The sequence below is a fragment of the Canis aureus genome, chromosome 3, assembly GCF_053574225.1.
Source record: "Canis aureus isolate CA01 chromosome 3, VMU_Caureus_v.1.0, whole genome shotgun sequence".
Classification (NCBI taxonomy): domain Eukaryota; kingdom Metazoa; phylum Chordata; class Mammalia; order Carnivora; family Canidae; genus Canis; species Canis aureus.
The window spans coordinates 49,954,344-49,977,925 of record NC_135613.1 but is presented as its reverse complement, the minus strand read 5'-3'; the positions used below and the strand labels follow the sequence as shown (position 1 = coordinate 49,977,925).

The 23,582-nt window shown below is 47.2% G+C and overlaps 1 protein-coding gene across 1 annotated transcript; it reads right to left on the bottom strand.

Moving 5' to 3' along the window:
- Window positions 1–1,541: 1,541 nt before the first annotated feature.
- On the bottom strand, window positions 1,542–22,343 carry TRIM16 (tripartite motif containing 16). The gene is made up of 6 exons (XM_077892557.1): window positions 21,628–22,343; window positions 15,114–15,209; window positions 11,082–11,315; window positions 8,732–8,897; window positions 8,190–8,285; window positions 1,542–4,270 (listed from the first exon to the last, which is right to left on the bottom strand). The coding sequence occupies exons 1-6, from the start codon at window positions 22,249–22,251 to the stop codon at window positions 3,687–3,689; spliced, it is 1,800 nt and encodes a 599-aa protein (XP_077748683.1). The 5' UTR covers window positions 22,252–22,343; the 3' UTR covers window positions 1,542–3,686.
- Between the last annotated feature and the right edge of the window lie 1,239 nt (window positions 22,344–23,582).

Here is a 23,582-nt window from a genome sequence, read left to right as displayed (position 1 = left end):
CCAGTCACTCTACCATAGTGTGTGTCCTGCATGTATACATCAGATGTACATGACATAGTAGCCCCCCCTGCAAGGCCACCTACCCTACCACCAACGCATCGCATCGCGGATGCAGAGAGAGGGGAGTCGTGCTCAAATATGATGGATTTAGAAGCAAAAAATGTGCACACTACCATTTCTTCCATTTATATCTTTGGCTAATGGGGCTGGAGTTGTGAATCTTAAAATGAGGGCAGTTGGCTGTAAAGATTGAGAGCCATCAGATAGATGGTCAGTCAACAACACAATACAAAATTCAAGACAGCCCCCAAAAACGTTAAAGACAGTACATTAGACATGGAACTGAGGGATGTATTCCATACTGCCTTGTCTGTTATTATCTTGAATAGATTTCTTTTTTTTAGCCTAAGATTTTTTTTTCTAAGATTTTATTTTTAAGTAATCTCTACACCCAACGTGGGGTTAAACTCACAACCCTGAGATCAAGTCATTTGCTCTACTGACTGAGCCAACCAGGTGCCCCTGGTTGGGATAAGAATAGTAGATTCCTATTTAGCTCTTCAGTTTCAATCATTTTCACTTCAACTTAAATCAAATTATTGGGGGGCACCTGGGTGGCTTAGTGCTTGAGCATCTGCCTTTGGCTCAGGTCATGATCCCAGGGTCCTGGGATCAAGTCCCACATCAGGCCCCCCAAAGGGAGCCTGCTTCTCCCTCTTCCAATGTCTCTGCCTCTCTCTGTGTGTCTCTCATGAATAAATAAATAAAATCTTTTTAAAATTTAAATAAATACATAAACTAACTTCTTGGGGCGCCTGGGTGTCTCCATTGGATAAGCGTCCAAGTCTTGACTTCAGCTCAGGTCTTGATCTCATATGGTTGGTTGTAGGACGAAACCCTGCATCCAGCTCTGCGCTCAGCAGGAAGTTTGCTCCAGATTCTCTCTCTTCCTCTCCATCTACCCCTCCCACCCACTCTATGTCTCTCTCCCTCTCTAATTAATTAAAAAATAAATCAACTTCTTATGATCAAAAGATACAGCTAGTTATGTTTTGAGTCACTATATCTTAGTGCTTAGCATAATGGTTTGCCTGTTATAAAAGCCACGTATGTTGAGTCAATTTGATTTGAGGACAGTCACTCCAAAAACATGCTGAACCGGGTTAGAGAAATAAGGGCTACACACCTGAGCCAAAATTCATATCTCATCATTTCATCCCAAATCTTAGGAGAACATGGGAATTTACTCAGATTCCAAGACATTCCTGGAAAAGAATGCCATATGCATTTGAATTTCAAAAAGTTGAGACAAGAACGATTACGTAATGGCTAAAATTATATTCTGACTCTACAATCAAATGGTCTAGTAATGGAACAAAACAACCATGCGCCAAAAGGAGTTCCTGATGAGTTCAGATTTGTTTTTTTTTCCAAACGCGTCTACACAATTGAAGAGGAAATAAATGTAGGTAAACACAGAAGGGTGACGCGTGCACACACACACACACAGTTTGGGGGAAATGGCAGAGTATAAAATAGGCCTTGTTCTCATGTTTTATTCTTCTTTTAAATTTGTTCATTTTAGGCAATTCCAGTTTGGGGACCAAAAATAAGAAAAAAAGAAAAATGACCCTCAGTTGAAGCCATAACAGAAAGAAAGTAGATGTTTCTCTCAATTTTGCTTTGATCTTTTATATCAAGAAGGGAGGTGCTGACACTGAAACTGAACAAAAAGAGCTGGCAGAGAAATGAAGTTCAAGTCAGTGGAGGAGACACCCTAAAGTTTCCTTTCTAAGAGCTCAGGCACTCTGAACTAAATAAATTACATCTCACAACATGGACACTGTTTACCAATGTGACCAAAAGCTAGGCAGTAATAATATGCAAGAAATTAGGGGAAAAAAAAGAAATTAGGAAAAGTGGTAGAGGTTGGAGGACACATAAAACTCTTGGCTTTTAAAAACAAAAATAAGGTAGATTATGGAAATGACAGACTCATCAACTCGATGTTAACTCACAGCAGAATCTTAAAATGGTTTAATCAAGCAGTTGGCAAGCATTTAGAAAATAAAGCAGCCAGCACCAATAACCCACAGAGGCTCAATAAATACAAGGCAGGCCATATGATCTCATTTTCTCTTTTGAGAGCATTGTGAGACAAGTGGAGCAAGGAAACCCAGACGTGTCTTGATTACTGCCTTTGGAAAAAGTCCTTCCTGGTGTCTGGTGGATAAAGGGCTAAAAGTGAGTTTTAAAACTGGGCTGTATTAGTGTTTTACCAAAGTATAACTTACTGAATAACTAAACCCAAAATGTATGAACTGGGGGCTGCCAGATTCCATATCTGGCCCTACCCTGATCAATATGTATCAGCAAGAGGAACACTTCAGAAGAAATGTTTACCAACTCTGTAGGTGATACCAGGATAGGAAGGAGTGTTCATCTATTAGGCACAGCATCATGAATCAAAAGTGTCTCAGCAAGCAGCAGTGATGCAATGAAATTTTAAATTCAAGTAAAAAAAGATTAACTCAATAAAATTCAAATTTAAAAAAATACGATAAAAAATTCAAATCCTATAGTGTATAAATCCTTGGATATAAATACAGGATGGGGTCTCTGGAAACAAGACAAGTGACACAAAGAAATGTACTCTTGAAAAAGGACTATCAGACGGTTGAAGAGGAAGAGACTTGCTTTGATACACTTCATAGGAAAAGATCCAGAAGTTATGAAGGAAAGTGGGAAATGTAGTGTGAAAACAAGACTACTTCCCTGGAGGATATGATATGCATGAGAATTGTCTTCAAATATTTGAAGGACTGGCCTCTGAATGAGAGATCAGACAAGTCCACATCTCGAGGTGAGACTCTCCTCAGAGGTCACAGGGATGAAGACTTGGACTCTGTTAAGATATTTCTTATCATCTTCACTATCCAAGACTAGGATGAGCTGTTGTGTGAGGTAGTGAGGTCCCTGCTGCATGGCCCAGCCAGAAAGAGTGCGTACAAAGATGCCGAGTGTTTAAGATGCTTGATGTCCCCACCAAGGAGTTCTTCGTGTAGCTTATTTCCTTACACACAATACCCATGATCTAATAAGGAGGGCAGTAAGGTGTAGTGGTTAAAATCTCCACGTCAGCTTGCTCAGGTTCGAATCCCAGCTGTGCCAATTACTCACCGTGTGAGCACAATGACTGTGAGCAAGTTAACTAACCCCCCTCCCCGGACCACAGGGGCCCCCTCTGCAAAATGAGGATGATACGAGCCTCCTCCCCAAGGGGAGGCTGTGAAGGTGGAATCAATGGCCATGCAGCATCCAGAATAGTGTCTGTGGCGTAGGAAATGCAAAATAGAGTTTGCAACGGATTATGCATGATTGCTCTGCAATCTTTTTGATCATCTGAGGATTCCTGGTCACTGAGTCCAGGCACAGTGTGACATTCACCGGACCGAACAGGAGAATTTCACTAGAAGATGAGAAACAGGGTGTAGGTACCTAGGGAGTGCTATACAATAGGGAACAGCACAGCAGGGAGCAAAAGGGAAAAGCCAGGGACCTCCCTCCTCGTGCAGGGACCCCCATGATTCCTAAAGCCAGCTACCACTGGCAGATGTTTCCATCTCCAAGTCACCCTTAAGATGCAAGCTGCCACCCCATCTTGGTGGTCAGCAAGAGTCGGGGGTCTAGGGAGCAGCCTCGACGGAAGTTGGCATGGGCTTCTCGGGCTCCTCCCCCAGATCCATGATCCGGATGGCATTTTCCTTCTTGGAAAGCCAGAAGGCAGGGTAGACTGGCTCTGAAAACCGGCACTCGAACTTGTGAATCAGAGTCATGGCATCAGGCTCCACACCATAGAAGGAGAGGATCCCTCCTGGAAAGTCGACATAGACCCCCAGCCTCCGGAAAGGGCTGGCTTTGAGCGGTGTTTCCGTGTCACTGTGCCAGGCTGTGAACTCCTTTCCGTTCCAGTGGAGGCTCCACGAGAAGTTGTTTCCAGAAATGCAACTGTTGCGTTCCTCCCCTTTCCGATCAATGCCTTTGCAGGTCAGGCCAACGTAGGTGCCCGCCCCGGAGATCTCTACCTCAAAATAGTACCTGCGTAGATACAGGCTCTGTTGGGACAGCACCTGTCGCCAGTGCACAAACCTGCTGGGGAGGTCCGGGTAGGGATGCTCCCAGGGCGTGGTGTTGGTGACCTTGCGATTGTCCTCCTGCAGCCGCAGATACCTGTGTGCCGTGTCCGGGTCAAAGGAGATGTCACATGCATCTGAGGGGATGAAGAAGGGCAGGCAGGCAGGTCAGGAACTGGCCGCTGCTTGGGACACTTCCAACCCAGCCCACCTCCCAAGTATGAAGGGCTTGTGAAAACAGGCACTCACACATCCACACTTGAGTCTTTTTTTTTTTTTTTTTTTTAATTTGACCAACATTTAGCTGGGTAAACTCTCAAACGTTCCCTGAAACATATTCTCTTCCTGATTCCAGAGAACAAAAAAGTAAAGGCACCTCCACGCACCCCGTTGCTCAAGTCACACTAAAGTTATTTTTGAAATTTCTTTCCCGCCATCCTCACCACCTGCTTCCCCCACACAGACAGCATCAACTCTGTAGATTCCTCTTCTGTCCAAACCACTGCTTCACCCCCAACCTAGTCCAGAATAGACTAGATTGCTGACCATGCTGCTCTGTCTTGAACCTCTTCCAGCACTTCTCTGCCACAAGGCCACGGAGCATGTTTCAGGGTGTAGGCTTAGGTATATCATGTCACCCCAGCTTCAAGACCCCGGTTGGTGCCTCTTGCCCATGGAATAAAGCAGTGATCCCTCCTCCCAGCCTGCACAGCCGTGCATGACTGGCCCTTGCCTGTGTCCCCAGCTTTGTCTTCTGCCCACTAGCCCTGGATTGCCATGCTCCAGGCACCCTGACCTCAGAAGCATGCAACCCTGAGCCCACTTCAGGGGTTTAGCACAGACCATTCCCTCTATGACATGATCATCGCCCTCACCTGGGCCTAGGTGATTCCTACAGATCCTTTCAAATTGTAGCTAAGGGTTCATGTCCTCAAAGAGGCTCTCTGGTCTCCCCACCACTTTCTCTCAGAGCACTCTCGTTTCTCAAGCTTCATGGTACTCAACACAATGTGTATACTCCATTTATTTATGTATTTTTTTCATGCTTATCTTCCTTCTAATCTCTACACTCCACATTTCACATAGGACTCTATCCCGGTGTTCTAGCTCAGAGAAGATGTTCAGAATATATTTTCCAAATGAACTAGCACATTTGAGTCTATTTGAAATCTATTAATATAAAAAATTATTTGGATTAACGCAGAGTTTTCAAAATTCCTTTGTGTCTAGGTAAAGAAATTCTTTTTTTTTTTTAAATCTAAGAAGTTAAAAGGAAAAATGAAGGGGTGCCTGGGTGGCTCAGTTGGTTGAGTGTCCAACTCTTGATTTCGGCTCAGGTCATGATCTCAGGGTTGTGAGATCAAGCCCTGTGTCATGATCCATGCTCAGCGTGGAGACTGCTTGAGATTCATTCTCTCTCTCTCTCTCTCCCCCTCTGCCTCTCCTCCAGTTCTCTCTCCCTCTCTCTTAAAAATAAATTTAAAAAAATTTTAAAAAGGAACAAGGAATGTGAACTGAGGACCTAGGTATATAGGTGCTCACTTTGGCAGCATATATATAAAATGGGAATGATACAGAAATTAGCAATGTCCAGGTGACATGCAAATTCATGAAGTGTTCCTTATTTTTGAAGGCAAAGGTACAAAGTTCTAGTTAGATAAGTCCAGGGGATGTCATGTACAGCATGGTGACTATACTTAACAATACCATATTGCATATTTGCAAGTTGCTAAGAGAGTAGATCTCAAAAGTTCTCATCATAAGAAAAAAGAAGTCGGTAACTACGTGAGGTGATGATTTTTTTTTAAAGATTTTATGTATTTATTCATGAGAGACACAGAGAGAGAGAGGCAGGGACATAGGCAAAGAGATAAGCAGGCTCCCTGTGGTGAGCCCAATGTGGGACTTGATCCCAGAACCCCAGGATCAGACCCTGAGCCAAAGGCAGATGCTCAACTGCTGAGCCACCCAGGAGTCCCCATGTGATAGATGTTAACCAAACTTATTGTGATGATCATTTCACAATATATGCATATGTCAAATTATTATATTGTACACCTAAAACTAATAAAAGTCGTATGTCAATAATATCTCAAAAATGTGTTTTAAAAAGGCATCTTTTTTCAAAGATTTATTTATTTTAGAAAGAGAGAGAGTGAGCATGAGTGAGGGGAGGAGCAGAGGCAGAGAAATAGAAGCAGACTCCCTGCCGATTGGGGGACCCAATGTGGGGCTTAATCTCACAATCCTGAGAGATTATGACCTGAGCCAAAACCAAGAGTCAGACAGACACCCAACCAACTGAGCCACCCAGGCACCTGAAAAAAGGCATATTTTTAAAACTACCTGCAGCTCTGTGTTCCTAAAATAGCACCAGTAGCTCTGGTTCCCAATAGCACCAGCAGCAGACTTTTACTGACCAACTCCTTTGGCAATCCTTAACATCCAGGTATCGAACGATAACATTCTTCTCATCTAAGGGCATCCAGAACTTCGTGGCAAGTAGGTGACTCAATGTCTTGGGACAAGAAAGTCAGAATGGGTCTGGAATATTCTGTTAGTGCCAGAAAGCAACGATACTTTTCAGGATTTCAAGGGCGGAATGCCAATACCTAAAGGAGAAAGAGTGGCAGGGCGCCTGGGTGGCTCCATCGGTTCTGAGCAGCTGACACTTGGTTTCAGCTCTAGTCATGATCTCAGGGTCCTGGGACAGGCCACACATAGGGCTCTACACTCAGCAAGGAGGCTGCTTGAGATTCTCTCTTTCCCTCTCCTTCAGCCCCTCATCTCACTCTAAAATAATCTCTCTCTAAAATAAGTCTAATTAAAAAAAAAAAAAAAAAAAAAAAACGGTTGAAAGGAGAAAGAGTGGCTCCCACTTATCAAGTTGGCAGTTTGAGCCACACGACTTTGACAGGTCGAACAATCTGAGTCTATAAAAGGCTCAAAGTTCATAATGATACCCAAAGAGGCAAAGTTAATATTAGGTGTGAAAAAAAGACTTCTGTAATGGCAAAGAAGATAGGTTATAATAGGATACACTTCATATTTATCTTCATGTTAAGAATAAGGGCTGTTTGGTTTCTTTTTTTTTTTTTTTCGGTTTCTTGTACTAATTACATCTGTGTATAAAAATACAGATGTGCTTCTGTTGGGAAGCAGGAGAGAATAAATAAAGGAAACTGTGTAAGTAAAGAGGTCCTGGGAAAACGCAGAAGCTGTGGGCAAAAACAGAGACAGTCCTCGGAACCCGAGGCTCCATGTGATAACTGGAAAAAAAGGGGGTCTAACAGTCAACCAGTGGTCACCCCCAGGAAACCAGCAGTAGCAGGGTTCAACGGCATGTTCCAAAAAGATTAATTCACCAAATGTCATAAAAATGAGTCTCAACATTTTGAGTCTCAACAGTCCTGCCTCTCTTGGGACTTGCTAAGTACCGACCAGAAATACAGTGTTTTAAAAAATGCTAACAACAACAGCAACAAAAAACATGGGAACAGACCAGGTCAACACCACATCATGACAGGACAATGGGTTATGCAATTCCAGCTGAGCCAGACTTCAAAGGGAGTCATTTGGTAACTAGCCAGGATCTTCCAAAGTGCCAAGCTCACAAAAGACAAAGTAAGGGACAGGACCCAGACTGGGGGAGTCTAAGGAGGCAGGAAAACGTCTGTGACCCTAGATCGGACTATGGGTCAGAAAAAGGACATTAGTTGGAACGCCTGGTGAAACACTTGAATAATTCTACAGATTAGATAATAGCAGTGTAACAACATTCATTTCCTGGTTTTGGTCAATGCACTGCAGTTATACAGAGTGTTAATGTTTGGAGAAATTGGATGAAAGGTATGCAAGAATTCTTTGTCCTGTTTTTGTAAATCTGAAATTCCCTCCAAGATGAAAAGTAAAAATAAAAAGTTTTTTAATGTTCCATTTAGGAGTAGACCTGAGGTTGCAAGAATCTGAAACTTTCATGAAGGCCGATGCTCTTGCTCCAACAGAGCAAAACACTAACATCAAATAAGTGGTTGAGGGAAGCTGTTTGCAACTTACATTGGAGGAACTGTTGCCTGGTGCTGGGTTCAGGTTTTGAGGTCCAATACTTGCGCTCGATAACAGCAGACACGTGAGTGCTGATATTATATTCCTCTAGGAAATCAGAGAGTTATGAATGCACACCTGTCCAGGTGGTGAGAACCTAAGAAGCAGGACATCCCAGCCACTCTTCCCTTGGCTCCCCGGGAGAAAACAAAGAGCTGCACTCTAGTCGTGTCAGAGACAATCATGCTCAGTGGGTGATTTCTCTCATGGGTGTGAAGCAAAATATGCTGGAAAATGATCTCAGAATGGCTTAGATTTCACTTAAAAGTATAGGTGTTAGCAACCTCTGAAACTAGTCATAGAAATTTCACCCAGTTGCGGGATGTACTAGCTCAGCTTCTCTGGATCTCAATAATAAAATAAAACCATCATGGTAAGTGTCCCTTAGCAACCCATCTGGCCAAAGGATGGCTTTGAAAATTCCCTGATTTGCCCTCCCTCACATTCTGAGGAAAACACATACCACAGCCCAGGACTCAGACAGCTTTCCTCACCTTCCTTGGAGAAATCCTGGAGCTTCTCCTTGTAGTTCTGCAGCAACTGGATTAAATGCACCGTGGAGTCTGTGATGACCTTGCGGATGCCCGAGAGCTTATCTTTGAGTCCTATGTAAACACTGGGGAAAGCACTGTCCTCCGTGTTGGTAAACTTGCAGTACTCCTGCAGGAAGGGGAATGTGGCAAACTTGCCTTCATTTCTGTATTTCTGAAACTGGTCTGCTCTCATTACATCACCTCCTGCATCTGCAAAATGGGTTGATGGTAATGTGCCCTTCACAAAGCAAGCATGCACAACATGTCTGGCTCAGGACCCAACAGCACAGCAAGCTATTTACGGTTTTTGGGGGGTTTTGGGGTTTTTTTGGGGGGGGAGATTGTGGTTGTTTTTCTTTAACTAGGAAATGGGCTTTTAAAAACCAAGAGAGACACACACAAAAAGAAAAAGAAAAAAAATAAGAATCAAGAGAGCTAGCTGCCTGGGAACAGCTCCAATGCACCTCCCAGACTACAGACCAAGAACAAAAACAAGGTGTGTGCCAACAGCCCAAATAGCAACAGTAGCATTCCTGCCTGCTACATTCATTCCTGAAGGACTTTTTTTCTTTCTTTTTTTAGAAAAATTTTTAGAGGTTTTATTTCTTTATTTGAGAAAGAGCGACAGAGAGAGAGAGAGAGAAAGACCGAGCTCAGGGGGAGGGGCAGAGGGAGAGGGAGAAGCAAGCCCCACCCCAGGGGCCCCACCCCCACCCCACCCACATGGGGCTTGATCCCAGGACCCCAGGTTCCTGACTTGAGCCCAAGGCAGACACTTACCAGACTGAGCCACCCAAGCACCCCTGTTTTTCAGAATTTAAACACCAGCCATGGCTTATGGGAGGGGTGAGTGGAGGAGCAGGTGCAGCACTTGGAAGATCCAGGACCAAGTCCTCAGACAGGAATGCTGCCTCTGCCTTGTCCGTTCAATCCCATACACAGGCTCTCTCTAATTTTTGCACTGTGCTTTAGAATTTGAACAGTGCTTTCAGGTACATATTCATATTAAATTGCCTAAGCTTCAAATCAACTGGGTGATCAGGAAAGGCTGCTTTCAGATGCAACACAGTATCAAAATCCAAACTCAGCTGGAGCATTGCAGGCCCACTGGCTATAGCAGAAAACTTAGCAATAGAAACAGCTGCTTCTGTTGAGCCCCAGTGGCTCAGGGGTTTAGCGCTGCCTTCAGCCCAGGGTGTGATCCTGGAGACCCAGGATCGAGTCCCCCATGGGGCTCCCTGCATGGAGCCTGCTTCTCCCTCTGCCTGTGTCTCTGCCTCTCTCTGTGTGTGTCTCTCATGAATAAGTAAAATCTTAAAAAAGAAAGAAAGAAAAAACAATTGTACCAAAATGGTTAGGTAGAGAAAGAGAAGAAAAAGGCCAACCCACAGGATAGATAGAAAGGTAAGCATTTTGGGGCACCTGGGTGGCTCAGTCGGTGAAGTGTCTGCCTTCGGCTCAAGGCTGTAATCCCAGGGTCCTGGGATTGAGCCCCAGGTCAGAGTCCTGGGATCGGGCCCTGGGTTAGGGTACTGGCTCGGGGCTGGGGGGCCTCCTTCTCCCACCCACACCTCTGGCTCATGCTCTCTCTTTCCCTCAAATAAATAATCTTTTAAAAAAATAATAAAGGAGGAAAGTTATTGACTCTGGCCTGATTGTCTGACAAATGAGGCATTTGAGACCTAGAGAGGTTAAGTGACTTAGTTAATAACCACGCAGCTATCTAGTGACACATCTGGGATGATGGAATTTATACCCAATCTCTGCAAGATTACGCGTCCTTCAGATGTGGCCCTAATGGCACGAGGCTTAGTGTATAAGGAATCGCCCTGTAATAAACGTCCCATCTCTGCTGAGCCTTACTAGCTCAACCAGCACATGCAGCCCTCTCTGAAGGGCAAGAGGTCTCCAGCCTCACCCCTGCCAGGTACACTGATCTCAGCTCATCACTTCCCCGCTGAAATCCTCCACTGGCGTAGGTGACTTGGAGCAGAGGAACAAAGTTCTCTCACAGCCAGATGCCTGCCTGGCCAGGCCAGCCTCACCTCCATCCCTAAATGCTCAGCAACCCATGCCCCAGCCTTAGGAAAGCGCTTTATTCCCCCCAAATCAGCTGCGCTTTCTTAAACCCCTTTACCTGTGCATAGGCCGTTCTCTCCCCGCAGCTCCCCGTGCACCCCACTATCAAAGAGCAGTTCCATTCCCACATTCCCCACATCTGCCACAGGCCTAGCAGAGTAAGGGTGCTCCCCGGCACTGGCGGCCCGATGCCTCTGCCTCCGCCCCCCTCGCCTCCCCCCTGCCCTCGTACCTCCAGAAACAGGACAGTGTTGCTGATGGCAGCGATCCTCTCCAGCTCCTGCTGCCTCTTCTCCATCTGTGCGCCCCTGTGCTCCAGGTGAGTCTTGATGCCGTTGGCCTGGCTCAGAGCCGCTTGCTCCTTCTCCTCCAAGAAGAGCATCACGTCGGCCTGGGCCTTCCTCATGGCAGCAAGCAGTTCCCCAAACTGCTCCTCGGCCACCACCTTCACCTCTGACACGGACATCTGGGGAGGGAGGGGCAGTGAAGAACATGCTAGCAAGGCGTTCACTCTTCTTGAAGCTCAGCACACAGGGCCCTAAACCCGAGAAACCCGTAAGGTAGGGAGTGATTTTCTATTGTAAAAGGAAGGTTTTATTCGCCTATGAACCCTGGGGTGCTGGAAAAAGCGGATTTGCCCTCCAGGGTAATTCGCCATCATCAACCTTGTCTCTCAGACTTCTTCTTTATTTTTAAAGATTTTGTTTATTTATTCAGGAGAGACGCAGAGACACAGGCAGAGGGAGAAGCAGGTTCCCTGTGGGGAGCCCGATGTGGGACTGGAGCCCAGGTCCCCTGGATCACGACCTGAGCCGAAGGCAGATACTCAACCCCTGAGCCACCCAGGTGTCCCATCATCTCTCAGTCATTCGATGATCTCTGAGAACCCTGCCAGCTCTGACAGTCTGGGGTTACCATTCAAGTATCCAAAATCATTTCTCCTACCAGGGCAATGCATGTATTCAGTATACTTGATGGTTATATTTCTTGAAGGGAAATTGATCATTTAGCTTCTCTGAACAAATCAGGAGCATGAATTCGCTTTCTCTGCGTTTCATGGCATCATGAGTCCATCGAACTGAATACACATGGAAGCTCACGGTTTCTGTACCAGGCACAAAATGTTTAGGGTGTGGGTAGGTGGCCTTGGCACCTGAGCACGGCAATACGAGCATACCCCGGGCAGGAGGAAGGGGGTGTCCAAATAAAATACAAAGCGACCGTGTGATAAACACTAAGGGTTTGCATGATGGCATGTAGGCATGTGCATGTGTACTTTCTACCCTTTCACAGGATGAACATCCTTTAGAAATGCCTTCAGTCATCATCATATTTATAACATCAGGCCAAGTGTAAATGCTTTCCTCTGTCCTTTGCTAGTTCTTAAGGACCGGTGCTAACAGCTCCCTCGGATACTGTCCAGTTTAAACTTCATCCAACTGTCTTAGACACACTTTCCTTTGCTCATATTCTCCTCACCTCATTCCACAGCCCACAGTGTGTTCTCTACCTGCCTCAATCTACCCGCACCATCATCCCCACCCACACCAATCCCATCTGAGGGCAATCAGAGCAACCCCTCCAGGGCTGTTTTTCTGTTCCCCCTCCTGAGAGTAAGGGCCATCCCTGGTTTTGGGAGCCCAAACAACAGATAGCTCACAGGCTGAGGCTGCTAGGGCAGCTCTGTCCCTTGGCAGGAAGGATGGGGAGGGGAAGAGGAGAATTAGAAGGGCCTGGAAAGGGAAGGACTCAGAAAGGTTGGCACTCTGGGCCCAAGGGCATGTGGAAGCCTCAAGGTCTGGAGGGAGATGGGAAGAAATGATGCCACCAGGCAGGAGGAGCTCTGCTTGGCTGGGGACTCTGCTTGGCCAGGACTCAGGAATACAAGCCCACAAGTGAGCCTAGGGGTGGCCCAGTCTTTGATCTGCTGGGAAAGGAAGGAAGGGGAAGAGAAGCAAGGGCATCTCTACTGGGGGCAGGGAGATGGGTAGAGCCTCTCTACATTGTGATTTTCATGCCAACTGCCCCATCACTTCGTGGTTTCCTCAAGGCTGGGGCAGCTGAACAGAATTAGAAACAAATGAGCCTGTAATAGGGACTAAGTAGGAAGGCAGATGGGAGATCTTCTCCAAATTCCTCAAGCCCAGACATAGAAGAGCTTGTAGAGAAGAGCAGCTGTCGTGTATGTGCCCAACGTTAAATTTCTCATCCCTGAAGCACCAATTTCAAAAGGCATCCATCTGGAATAAACATATTGCCAGCTGTGGGACACAGCTAAGAGCAGCACAACCAGATAAGGAATCGGGCCACCCCCACCCATGAAGCTTCCTCTTTCAGAAAGCCCTGAAATCTAGACAACTGACCCCTTGAGTGACCCTGCTTCTTCCCAAGCCTGAATTCCTGCTCTTATGCTTTAAATAAGCCAACTAAGAGTGAACCCATGAAACCCTCGACACCCGCCTTCAACTCCAGGAAAGGCAGATCCCAGGTCTGTACCTCTCCCTCCCTCTCTTTTCCTGTGACCTTGAAGTAGGGCAGTGTGGCCCTCAGGCAGCGTTCTGTGCCTTCCAGGACCTTTGAGTAATAAACTTTGTTCTCCAAATCGCCCTGACAGTTTCTTGCTGACATGAGTCTGGCAATCACAAATTTCTCATGGAAGCACCACACCATGAGGCTGAGAAGTATGAATCTTAAAGAATCCACATCCCTCTCCTCCACCAAGGCCCTCCTGAGGAAGAAAGCTTGGACTGAAGTTGGAGGATTGACTCTTCTGCTGTCAAATGTGACCTCTCCTTCCTAAACCGTTTTACGGAGAAATACTTCTTCCTTGCATGTAAATGGAATGTGCAAAGGATTCTATTTACCACCAAAATAATGACAAGTAAAGACCAAAGAGAGGAGGGGCCACAAGCATATCAAAGTATCGAAGTTTATGGTTTAGAGAGATGGAGGATGGTACACGTGCCTCTAAATGTCCTGAGTTTCTTAGGTTGAGGGAACAACAATTCCAGGTTCCTGTTCCATCAATCTGGGGGCCCCAGACCAGTCTTGTTACCTCTTGGTGCATACATGTCCCTTGTACATGTTGGCCATTGTGATAACTACCTCCCCAAGTTACCACACAATTATGGGAAGAGCTGAGTAGGAATGGAAGTGTCTGAAAAATAAAGGGCTAGAAAAAAAAGGCAAGATGCTCATGTGGTTCTCTAGATTATCTTGAGCCTGGAAATCAACAATATCTGAAGATTTATAAGACTTTAAAGGGACAATTCTTTTTCTTATTTTCATAAGATGATGTGAGTGCAAAAGAGGTATTGATCTTTCACAGCCAGTTAGTTGTAAACACCGAGAAGGAGAAAATTAAATTAAAATGGATACATGCATCAGACGTGGATGGATGGATGGAAGGATGGATGGATGGATGGATGGATGGATAGTTGGATCGAATCATTCATGGAATGCAAAGATGCTGCTACTGAGTCACTACGATAGCTTAGGTGTTTTGCATTCTTTTCTGAGTGATGGTTTGGCTTTCCACTAATGAGAAGTATTTGTGGAACTGTTTGGGTGTACTTAGAGTTTATATGGAAACTGGCCATAAACCAGAGAGACTAAAAGCAAGCAGCCTGGCACACAATTGGCCTTATTAAGTTACCATCCACTAAGCAAGCAGTTCTCCACACCTTTTTCTGGTTTCCAGCACACAGGACTGGTGACACTGCCATGCAAAACACCCTCCTATCATAGGAGAAGCCCTGAGTCTGTCTGATTCTCAGACTTCTAGCTAGATATCCTCTCCACTCCCCGACACACACCTTTTTACTCATCAAAAAAGGATAAGCAAGTGTAAAAACAAGAATGCTGTTATAATAGGATTAATCTTGCTCCTACAATGTTTTTTTTTTTTTTAACATTTAATTTCTTTGCGAGAGACACAGAGAGAGAGGCAGAGACACAGGCAGAGGGAGAAGCAGGCTCCCTGCGGGGATCCTGATATGGGACTCCATTCCAGGACCCCAGGATCATGACCTGAGCCAAAGGCAGACTCTCAACTGCTAAGCCACCCAGGTGTCCCTCCTACGCTGTATCTGTAAACAGAAATCACTTGCCAATTTTGAACCTTAAACTAATTTCATAGCAAAAGCCCATGGACCAGGAGGGTAGGCCTGCAACCCCGTGTCCCAAAAGGCCAGATGGGCCTGACTGAGCCTACAGCAGCAGCCAGGTGTGCTGACACATGGCAGGTGACCCAGAACAGCCTTACCAAAACAGATTTGTGATTTGCTTGGAGCCTGGCGATGGCATTCTCATTCAACCTGAGTTTCCGTTCCAGTTCTAACTGGGTCTCCCGGAGCTCAGCCTAAGAAGAGAGAAAAACGGTGTTGAGGAGTGTACATAGAATGTCCCTAGGAGCCATGGGGCTATCCACCCTTCTTGCATGGTAAGGAGAATAAGGAGTATTTGACCTTGGGAGCTGCCTCAGAAGCCAGCCTGGGGGGCCTCAAAGGGACATGAAAGGTCAGCTGTGTGGGGATCCCTGGGTGGCTGAGTGGTTTAGTGCCTGCCTTTGGCCCAGGTGTGATCCTGGAGTCCCGGGATCGAGTCTCACGTCGGGCTCCCTGCGTGGAGCCTGCTCCTCCCTCTGCCTGTATCTCTGCCTCTCTCTCTCTCTCATGAATAAATAAATAAAATCTTTAAAAAAAAAAAAAAAAAAAGGTCAGCTGTGTGCAGCGCCTCCTGGGGCTGAACTCAACACGAATAGGCCAAAAATGCCTCGAGCACATACATTGTGCTGCGCTGGTCTGATGACTTCCAGAATTTAGCTGGATGACCTCCTATTACCCTGACCACACCCCCATTAGCTAAGTACCACTGACCCCATTTCACAGATGATAACAACCAGCGTCACACGGTTCATCAGTAGAGTCCAGCCCAGCCCCTCTGCCCCCAGAATAACCTAACAAGGAGTATGAGCCGGAGCCAAGGGTGGGGACCCCACCTTTTGTTTTCTTTTTTTTTTTAAAGATTTTATTTGTTTATTCATGAGAGACACAGAGAGAGAGGCAGAGACACAGGCAGAGGGAGAAGCAGGCTCCCTGCGAGGAGCCTTATGCCAGACTCGATCCCTGGACCCTGGGATCATGCCCTGAGCTAAAGTCAGACACTCAACCTCAGAGCCACCCAGGCATCCCGACCCCAGCTTTTCTACGTAGCAGCTGATCCTTTGGAAAAATCTTCTTAACATCTCCAGACATCCATTTCTTCACCTGCGAAATGGGGATAACTAAATTGGGATAACTCCCAACACATGGGGGTTTTGTAAAGACTTAGTGAGATAGCATGTGTTAATGCGAATGTGTTCTAGCAGCTGGCACGCTGTATGTGCTCCCCAAATGCCATCATGGGTGCACTTCTTCTTGACCATTGCTACCATGGCCACTTTCCATCACACACTCATCACTCCTGAAGGGGGGCAGAGCCAGCCCTCCTGGCCTAGGCCAGTGCCTGCCTGAGTGAGAACCTCGGGTCTGCCTCTCTGACCCCACTGCCTGCTTCATTCTCCCCTCCCAAGACTCCCTAAGCACTTTCTGCCAAGAAGTGTGCCAAGGCATGATACCCAAACCTTTGCAGCCTTCGAAGGCCCTACAAGGGCATGAGTCAGCAAAAAAAGAAAAGAATAGCTTTAAAGGCTTTCAATAGGTTATGTCAGCACTGGAAGCTGTGCCATTTGCACCCTAAGGAAACTCAGAAGGCAAAATGGGTCTCTGCTTTTTCCCACCGAAGCCTGGCAGAAGTGCCCCGCCCCCAACTCTCCACCATCCAGAGGCCTCCCCTCACTCTGCAGAAGGCAGATAACTTCCTTATTTTGTTTTGCTGGGGATCTGGGATGCTGACTTGGAGCTGGGGGAGCTTTGTGACCCCTCACCCCTGCCCCCGACACCTGTTTAGATATGGGGGAAGGGTCTGGCCTATTTGGTGGTAGTCTTTATTACACAGTGACCTGTTCCAGGGAAGGGGGAAACACAAAGTGCTTGTTTAACGGTAGTGAGCACACCCTGAACACAACCAAACAATGGGCGTCGGCAGCCCCAGCATGATCCAGAGCCACAGGGAGACTCCCAGAGAGGAACCAGGGAGAGGGCTCTCTCCCCTGCCTGCAGATTGCCATAAAAGGAGAAAAGGACTCCTAAGTCCCTATAGGGGACCTCTCTAAGTGAGTCACCCCAAGCAAGGGAAGGCACTCGGGATTGCCACAAAGGTGGAGTCACTTTGGGAGACCTGTATCTCCAGTTATTCCTGTTCTGAGAAAAGGACAGGCTGCCTCGGGCTCTGGCTTTAGGGTTTACCAAGATGTCAGCCATCCACCCACTCTGGGGCCAGGGTGGACCTTGCGCAGAAGTTGGATGGTGGTGCCCATGAGTGCAGACAGCCCTGTATTGATGAGCATGGGGGTCCTGTCTACTTCTTTTTTTTTTTTTTAAGATTTTATTTATTTATTCATGAGAGAGAGAGAGAGAAAGAGAGGCAGAGACACAGGCAGAGGGAGAACCAGGGTCCACACAGGGAGCCCGATGTGGGACTCGATCCCAGGTCTCCAGGATCACAACCTGGGCTGAACGCAGCGCTAAACCGCTAAGCCACCTGGGCTGCCCCGGGTCCTACCTACTTCAATGAGGTAATGACAAATGTGGTGTAAAAGGTATAGTATTTGGGGTGTGAAGGCCTATCAGATCTCTGTCAAATCATTTCTCTTCTCCTCTGGTGCAGGGCCACGGGAATGGGTTAACAGAGTTGTTCTTGCTTCTACCTACAGGGGAAAGTAGCACCCAGAGCTTGGGGGTCAGACATGGGGTTAGAGATGCAGAGAGGACTAACGGAAGAATGAGAAGAGGAAATTGCAGCTGGTCCAGGTTCCTCTGTATTTCCAGCCACACGAGCAGGTGGCCCTGCTGGACAGTTTGTGTGTAGGTAGCACCAGAGCTCCACCTGGCCTGGTTCCATTCCTCAGACAATTGGCCAGAACCTACCATATGCCAGTCCAGTCAAGTAGGACACCCTCCCTGCTCCTGAAAGACATACAGCCTGGTAGAATGTTTAAGGAAAAAAAAAAAAAAAAAAGTTATGTAACACTGAGCCCAAGGCATCCCTCAGAATTTCTAGAAGAAATTCTTTTCCTGAGTGCCCTCCACCCTGTGTGTGTTTTGGCTGCCATCAAACAGGCTATTTATGATGCTGGTTAACTGCTCCCCCGAGAAGCATGACTACTTGTGCCTTACAGAAACTTGCCTCCTGCTCTACATGGAGTCACTTCCAGTTCCTGAACTTTCTGGAACCAATGCTGAGGCGCAATGTGATGTGGCCTGTCCCTAGTAGACCCATGATCTGAGGCAGATCTTCCCACCTCCAAGAACCCAGTCCTGACCTCACTCCTGCTGACAACTCCATCTTGGAAAATGGAGCGGTTCTGTGGCCTCAGCCCTTTGGTACTTGAGAGGAGCCACAGAACATGCCTTGGCTTCCTCATTAGAGTCCAAGCTCTAATGGACAGACAGTGCAGCCTGTCGATGGGAAGCAATCCATGATGCTTGATAAGCTTGAGGAAGAATAGGAAAGACCCACATACATTTCCTGAGTCAGAACAGGAACATGGCCAAAGGATCCAAGTTTTAATAGGCACGCATGCATGAATGCACGTACACAGCAAGGCCAGCTGACCTTGAAAGCAAAGGGGCCTTAGGAAGCTGGCCTGGAGCGGCCATCAGTCCCATTCAGGAAGACTTGAGGTGTGGGGGGTGTTTCTGGAAGCCCAGCAGGATAGAAGATCAAAGATCAAAGAACAAAGAATACCCACCTCCAAAATCCAGAATTTTTGCCCATTGGCATAGTTAGAGACCAGGGGAGCTTCAGCAGGGGCTCACTTGGTTCACCTGCAGATCTGGCCATGCAGGTTCTCAGCTACTTTTGTCCTCGTGGCTGACCCTGCCATTTATACTTTCCTACAAAAACACGCCTGCTTGAATAATTAGCCCTTAACACCATCCAAAGTGACCTTCTGCAAGCTGCTCCAGCAGGCTGGGCCTAGCTGAAGGGGATACGAGGCTTCTGGAGCCTTCATTATGTCTCTAGTAAAGCTTTCAAAATAATCCTGGTGGCATTTGCAGTCTCATCAAGCCACTGTGTCTTCAGGGCTGGTCTCTTGGCCTCCTTACAAGAAATCTTTTGGTTCCTAAGACTTGGCAGAGCCATCTAGAGTGTGGCTGTACTTATGAAGTAAACTTGCTCTCTGAGCTGAAAACAAGGACACAAGATAGAAAAGACGAGAGCTCTTATGCAGACCAGAAAGGTAGAGGTTTTGAACTGGGGTCCTCACCAAAAATCTGGGGTATGAGGCTGTTGGGTTGTACATGTAGCCGTGATGGCTTTTCAACACCAAAAATTGCCCTGGAGCCCTTTACCCAGTTCTTATTTTACCTTACACAGCCCTCCCCTAGGTTGCCTGAATTTGGGATTCTGTATATGCTCTACTGCACTCTTCCCTAACTCTGTGATGCACCAGTTGGTTGACACTGTGTTTAAAATTCATATTGCATCTCTACTGGTTCAGACACAAAATTTCTGAAAGGAAACAGAAGAAAGCAGAGATAGTAGTGTTTGCCTGAGGAAGGAGGTAGGGGGGATCCAGGATGAGAGGGAGACCTTTTCCTGATATAATCTATTACAACGCTTGGTGGAGATGGCCTTTCAACATGTATATGCATCACTTCTTCCAGTTAAATATAGTAACATTCAGATATTATACCCAAAAAGAACAGCAGTTTACTTTGTCTTAATATCTCTGCTCTGTGTGTGGCAGAATTTTGGTACAAAAAAAAAAAAAAAGCGAGGTTATAATATTGTGATCTTGGGGTCTTCTACTCATGTTCCCATGTAGGGTGGCTTTCCAAAAGCATCCTCTCCTCACTCCATGACTTAGTTATCTGTATGCGTTTGACAAAATGTGAAGATAAAAAGAATTGCCACCCTGTAGAGTTATCTGAGGACTGAATGAGAAAATCCACCTTCGGCACACAGCAATGCTCCATGAAGCCCATTTTGCTCAACCATCTGTTGATACAGAGCATCTCCGTGGTTAAAGAAAAGCATTACACAGAACCTCGTCCTGGTTATGAGAGGCAGTGTACTGCTTTCCTGACAGGACATTCCCTGACTCCAGAAAAAATGAAAGCAATTGGCAAGTGGCTTCCTGAGCTGGGAATGGTGACTCACTGGCATCTGGAGCTTTCCAGAACAATTCCCACTAACACCAGATAAAATTCTATGCCTGAGAAAAGACATGGAGGAGGGGCCCTGGCAAGTAAAGTGCCCTTCCCAGAAAGCCCTTCTCCTTGCTGCCCAGGAACATTGGACCAAGGAGTTGTCCGGGGTCTCCCGCCCTGTGCTGTGCAAACGGGGAGCTGCCAGCGGTATGAATGTAAGGAATGTGGGAGAAAAGTCAACTACACTACTCCCACTAAGAAAGAAAATAAAGTACTCATGGAAACTCCAAGTATGGGGATCCCTGGGGGGCTCAGCCGTTTAGCACCTGCCTTTGGCCCAGGCTGTGATCCTGGAGTCCTGGGATTGGGTCCCATATCGGGCTCCCGGCATGCAGCCTGCTTCTCCCTCTGCCTCTCTCTCTCTCTCTCTCATGAATAAATAAATAAAATCTTTTTTTAATAAAAAAAAAAAAAGGAAAGTCCAAGTATGAGAAACAAAGAATACAAAGTAGCTAAATTGGGGCACCTGGGTGGCTCCCCTAGTTAAGCATCTGCTTTCTGCTGGGGTTATGATCCCCAGGTCCTGGGATCGAGCCTGGCATTGGGCTCCCTGCTCTGTGAGGAGCCTGCTTCTCCCTCGCCCTCTGGCTGTTGCTCTGCCTGCTTGTTCGTTTTCTCTCTCTCTCTCTATCTCTCTGTCAAATAAATAAGTAAAATCTTAAAAAAAAAAAAAAAAAAAGGTAGCTAAATCCATTCCCAAGAACTTCTCCATGTTTTCAGCTTTAGGGTAAAGAAAAACTGGTTGTTCTAGAAAACATCCTATCTGATGGGAATTAAATTACAGGCTGTGAGCATGGTGTTTCTTGGTCCCTCCTGGTACCTCTATCTGATGAGGAATTTCTATTTTCCCTAAGTTAAGCCCTCCTTGACATGGTACCTGGGGGTAAGTTTCCAATTCTATGCTACCTTAGTGGTTTTCAAGCTCTCAGATTTCACACCAGGTTATCTCTAGAGGAGCACTTTCTACTGGTCTCCCATTTAGGGTAAAGGGGAAAAGAAAAGAGATATTAAAAGTTAAAAAAAAAAAAAAAAAAAAAGACTTTTTTTTCTCTTGAATTTCTGCCAAGATTTCGTTTCACAATTGCCACACAGATCCAGCCAGAAGGAGACGTCACTGCCCTAAGCCCCACAAGTCCTGCACCCCACACCCAAACACACATCCGTCACCGAAGGCTGAGTGAGAGACAGGTAAGCAGCAAGCATGAGGGAGAGAGGGACACACACACAGAGACAGTCCAGGAGCAGCAGGTCGGAGATGGGAGTAGAGTGACCTACTTCAGTTTCCAAAGTCAAGTGCAATAGATATTTACCCTGGAGGAACAGCCAAGCGCTAGGGCTGGAGCCCTTGTCAGGACCCAGGAGCACAGAAGCCAAGCCGGCAGCCCCGGGGGCGGTGGCCCAGCCTCTCCCTGCGCCCACCACCTCCCCACCACCCCCTCCTGGATGGACCCCAGCACTCGCCTCCTTGTCCCTGCGGGCGGCATCCAAGGAGACCCAGGCGTGGCCCTTGTGCTCCTCCTGGCCACACTCCTGGCAGATGCACTGCGCATCGGGGCGGCAGAAGGCCACCAGTGGGCTGCGGTGGGCAGGGCAGGTGCGCAGGTCCCGGTCCTTCACGGGCTCGGTCAGCTGGTGGCTGTGCAGCTTGCTGTTCTCCTGGTGAGGCCGCAGGTGCTCCTCGCAATAATTCACCATGCAGGTCAGGCAGGACTTGACGGCCTTCACCCTGCCCGTCCCCAGGCAGAAGTCACACAGGACCTCCGCCTCCCCTTCGCTGGCAGGACTCCCCTCTGTCTCCCCCTGGGGGCTCCCCGGGGAGCCCAGGTCCTCTTCTTCTGCCGGGCTGCCCGACCCAGAGTCTGAGCTGACGGTGGCCAGAGAGTGAGCGGTGATCCCGGGCAGTGGCCCTGGAGCCATCAGCTCCAGCTCAGCCATTTGGAAGACTCTGGCGCTGAAACTGCCCTTCCTCTGCCCCTCGGCCCTGGGTCTTGTACAGCCCAAGTCCACCGAGAAAACCACGCCTATAGGATTGCAGCTGTCACTGGAGTTTAACTGTTTCCGCCCTCCCGGAGGAAGCTCAGTCATCACTTTGCCCGAGGCTTGGACGGCCGCCAGCTGCAGTGATGACGAGGCAGCGAGGTTGTTCAGGCTGAGGACGGCAGCTCAGAAGTCTCTCCATGGGCTCCGGCCCCTCCTAGGCCTAGCCCCGAAACTTCTCTTCTTGTGTGAATCATTTGCTCCCCATAGGCTCAGCCACAGACCACATGTGTCTATGGTCGCTCTGGAAAGAATTAGAGATTCCTGAGCTCTGCTGTGAAAAGCCTACATTGCTTTATGAGACTGGCCAGGCAAAATTTTTGTTTGTATTTTTTCAAGTGATCTAAAGTGTCAGGACTTCAACGATAGGACAGCCCTTTATCCCGTCCCATCTCATAGAACTGGACACGAGGCACCTAAGAAAGGAATGTAGGTCCCTGACCCTGACCTTGCCCATACTGCCTTCTCGCAAATGGGTATTCGGGGAGTCAGGGAAGAATGTGTCTCCTTCCACAAAAAGCTCCATTCAGACAGCTCTCCCAGCTACATGTCCCACCCCAAGGTTCCTAGAAAGAGGAATGTAGCAAGAAACAGTCCCTTTGTCCACCTAATAAGATGTTCCTGGGCATGGTGTATGAGTTTCCTTATGCTGCCATCATGAAATACCACAGACTGGTTTATAGAAACAACAGAAGGGGCACTTGGGTGGCTCAGAGGTTGAACATCTGCCTTAGGCTCAGAGCATGATCCCACAGTCCTGGGATAAAGTCCTACATCAGGCTCCCCTGCAGGGAGCCTGCTTTTCCCTTTGCTATCTCTCTGTGTCTCTAACGAATAAATAAATTAAATATTTAAATAAATAAATAAATAAATACCCTGTCTCCAAATACAATCATATTATGAGGTCCTGGGGTTTAGGAGTTCAGCATATGAATTTGGGAGAGAAAGACAGAATTCAGCCCATAACACATGGCCAAAGGATGAGACAGGAAGCATCCAGCTCCTTAAAAGAAAGGAGCTCCCAGGGATCACCACTGGATGGGGATACACAGTGTACTTAGTATTTGCCACATGGGCACCAAGGCACCCAGGATGATTCCAGGGTGCCTGGACCCCAACATCTGTATCTTGGAGGAGAGGTTCTACAGCTTCCCCCCCAAAAAAATTTCTTTAGATATTCTCAAGGGGATTTGGAAAGCTTATGAAACAGGGAAAGAATGGGGAAGGGGACTCTGGTGCAGTCCATCCCTGGGATCTGGGGTTGAGGTGGCTCCATGGCTCTCCACCCCCAGGGTGAGCTCTGTAGGATCTCGGTTAAACCAGACAAACCAAGGAACATTTCTTGTCACTGACCAGGACGTGCCAAAAATTCAAGAAAT

Excerpts from the sequence above, each read along its gene's own strand:
- TRIM16 (XM_077892557.1), bottom strand. The coding sequence starts at position 22,251 with ATGACTGAGCTTCCTCCGGGAGGGCGGAAACAGTTAAACTCCAGTGAC. Across the intron at positions 8,286-8,731 it reads CCAGGATTTCTCCAAGGAAG|AGGAATATAATATCAGCACT; the intron begins GTGAGGAAAGCT and ends CTGATTTCCTAG. Across the intron at positions 4,271-8,189 it reads CAGGCAACAGTTCCTCCAAT|ATGCATGTGACATCTCCTTT; the intron begins GTAAGTTGCAAA and ends TCATCCCCTCAG.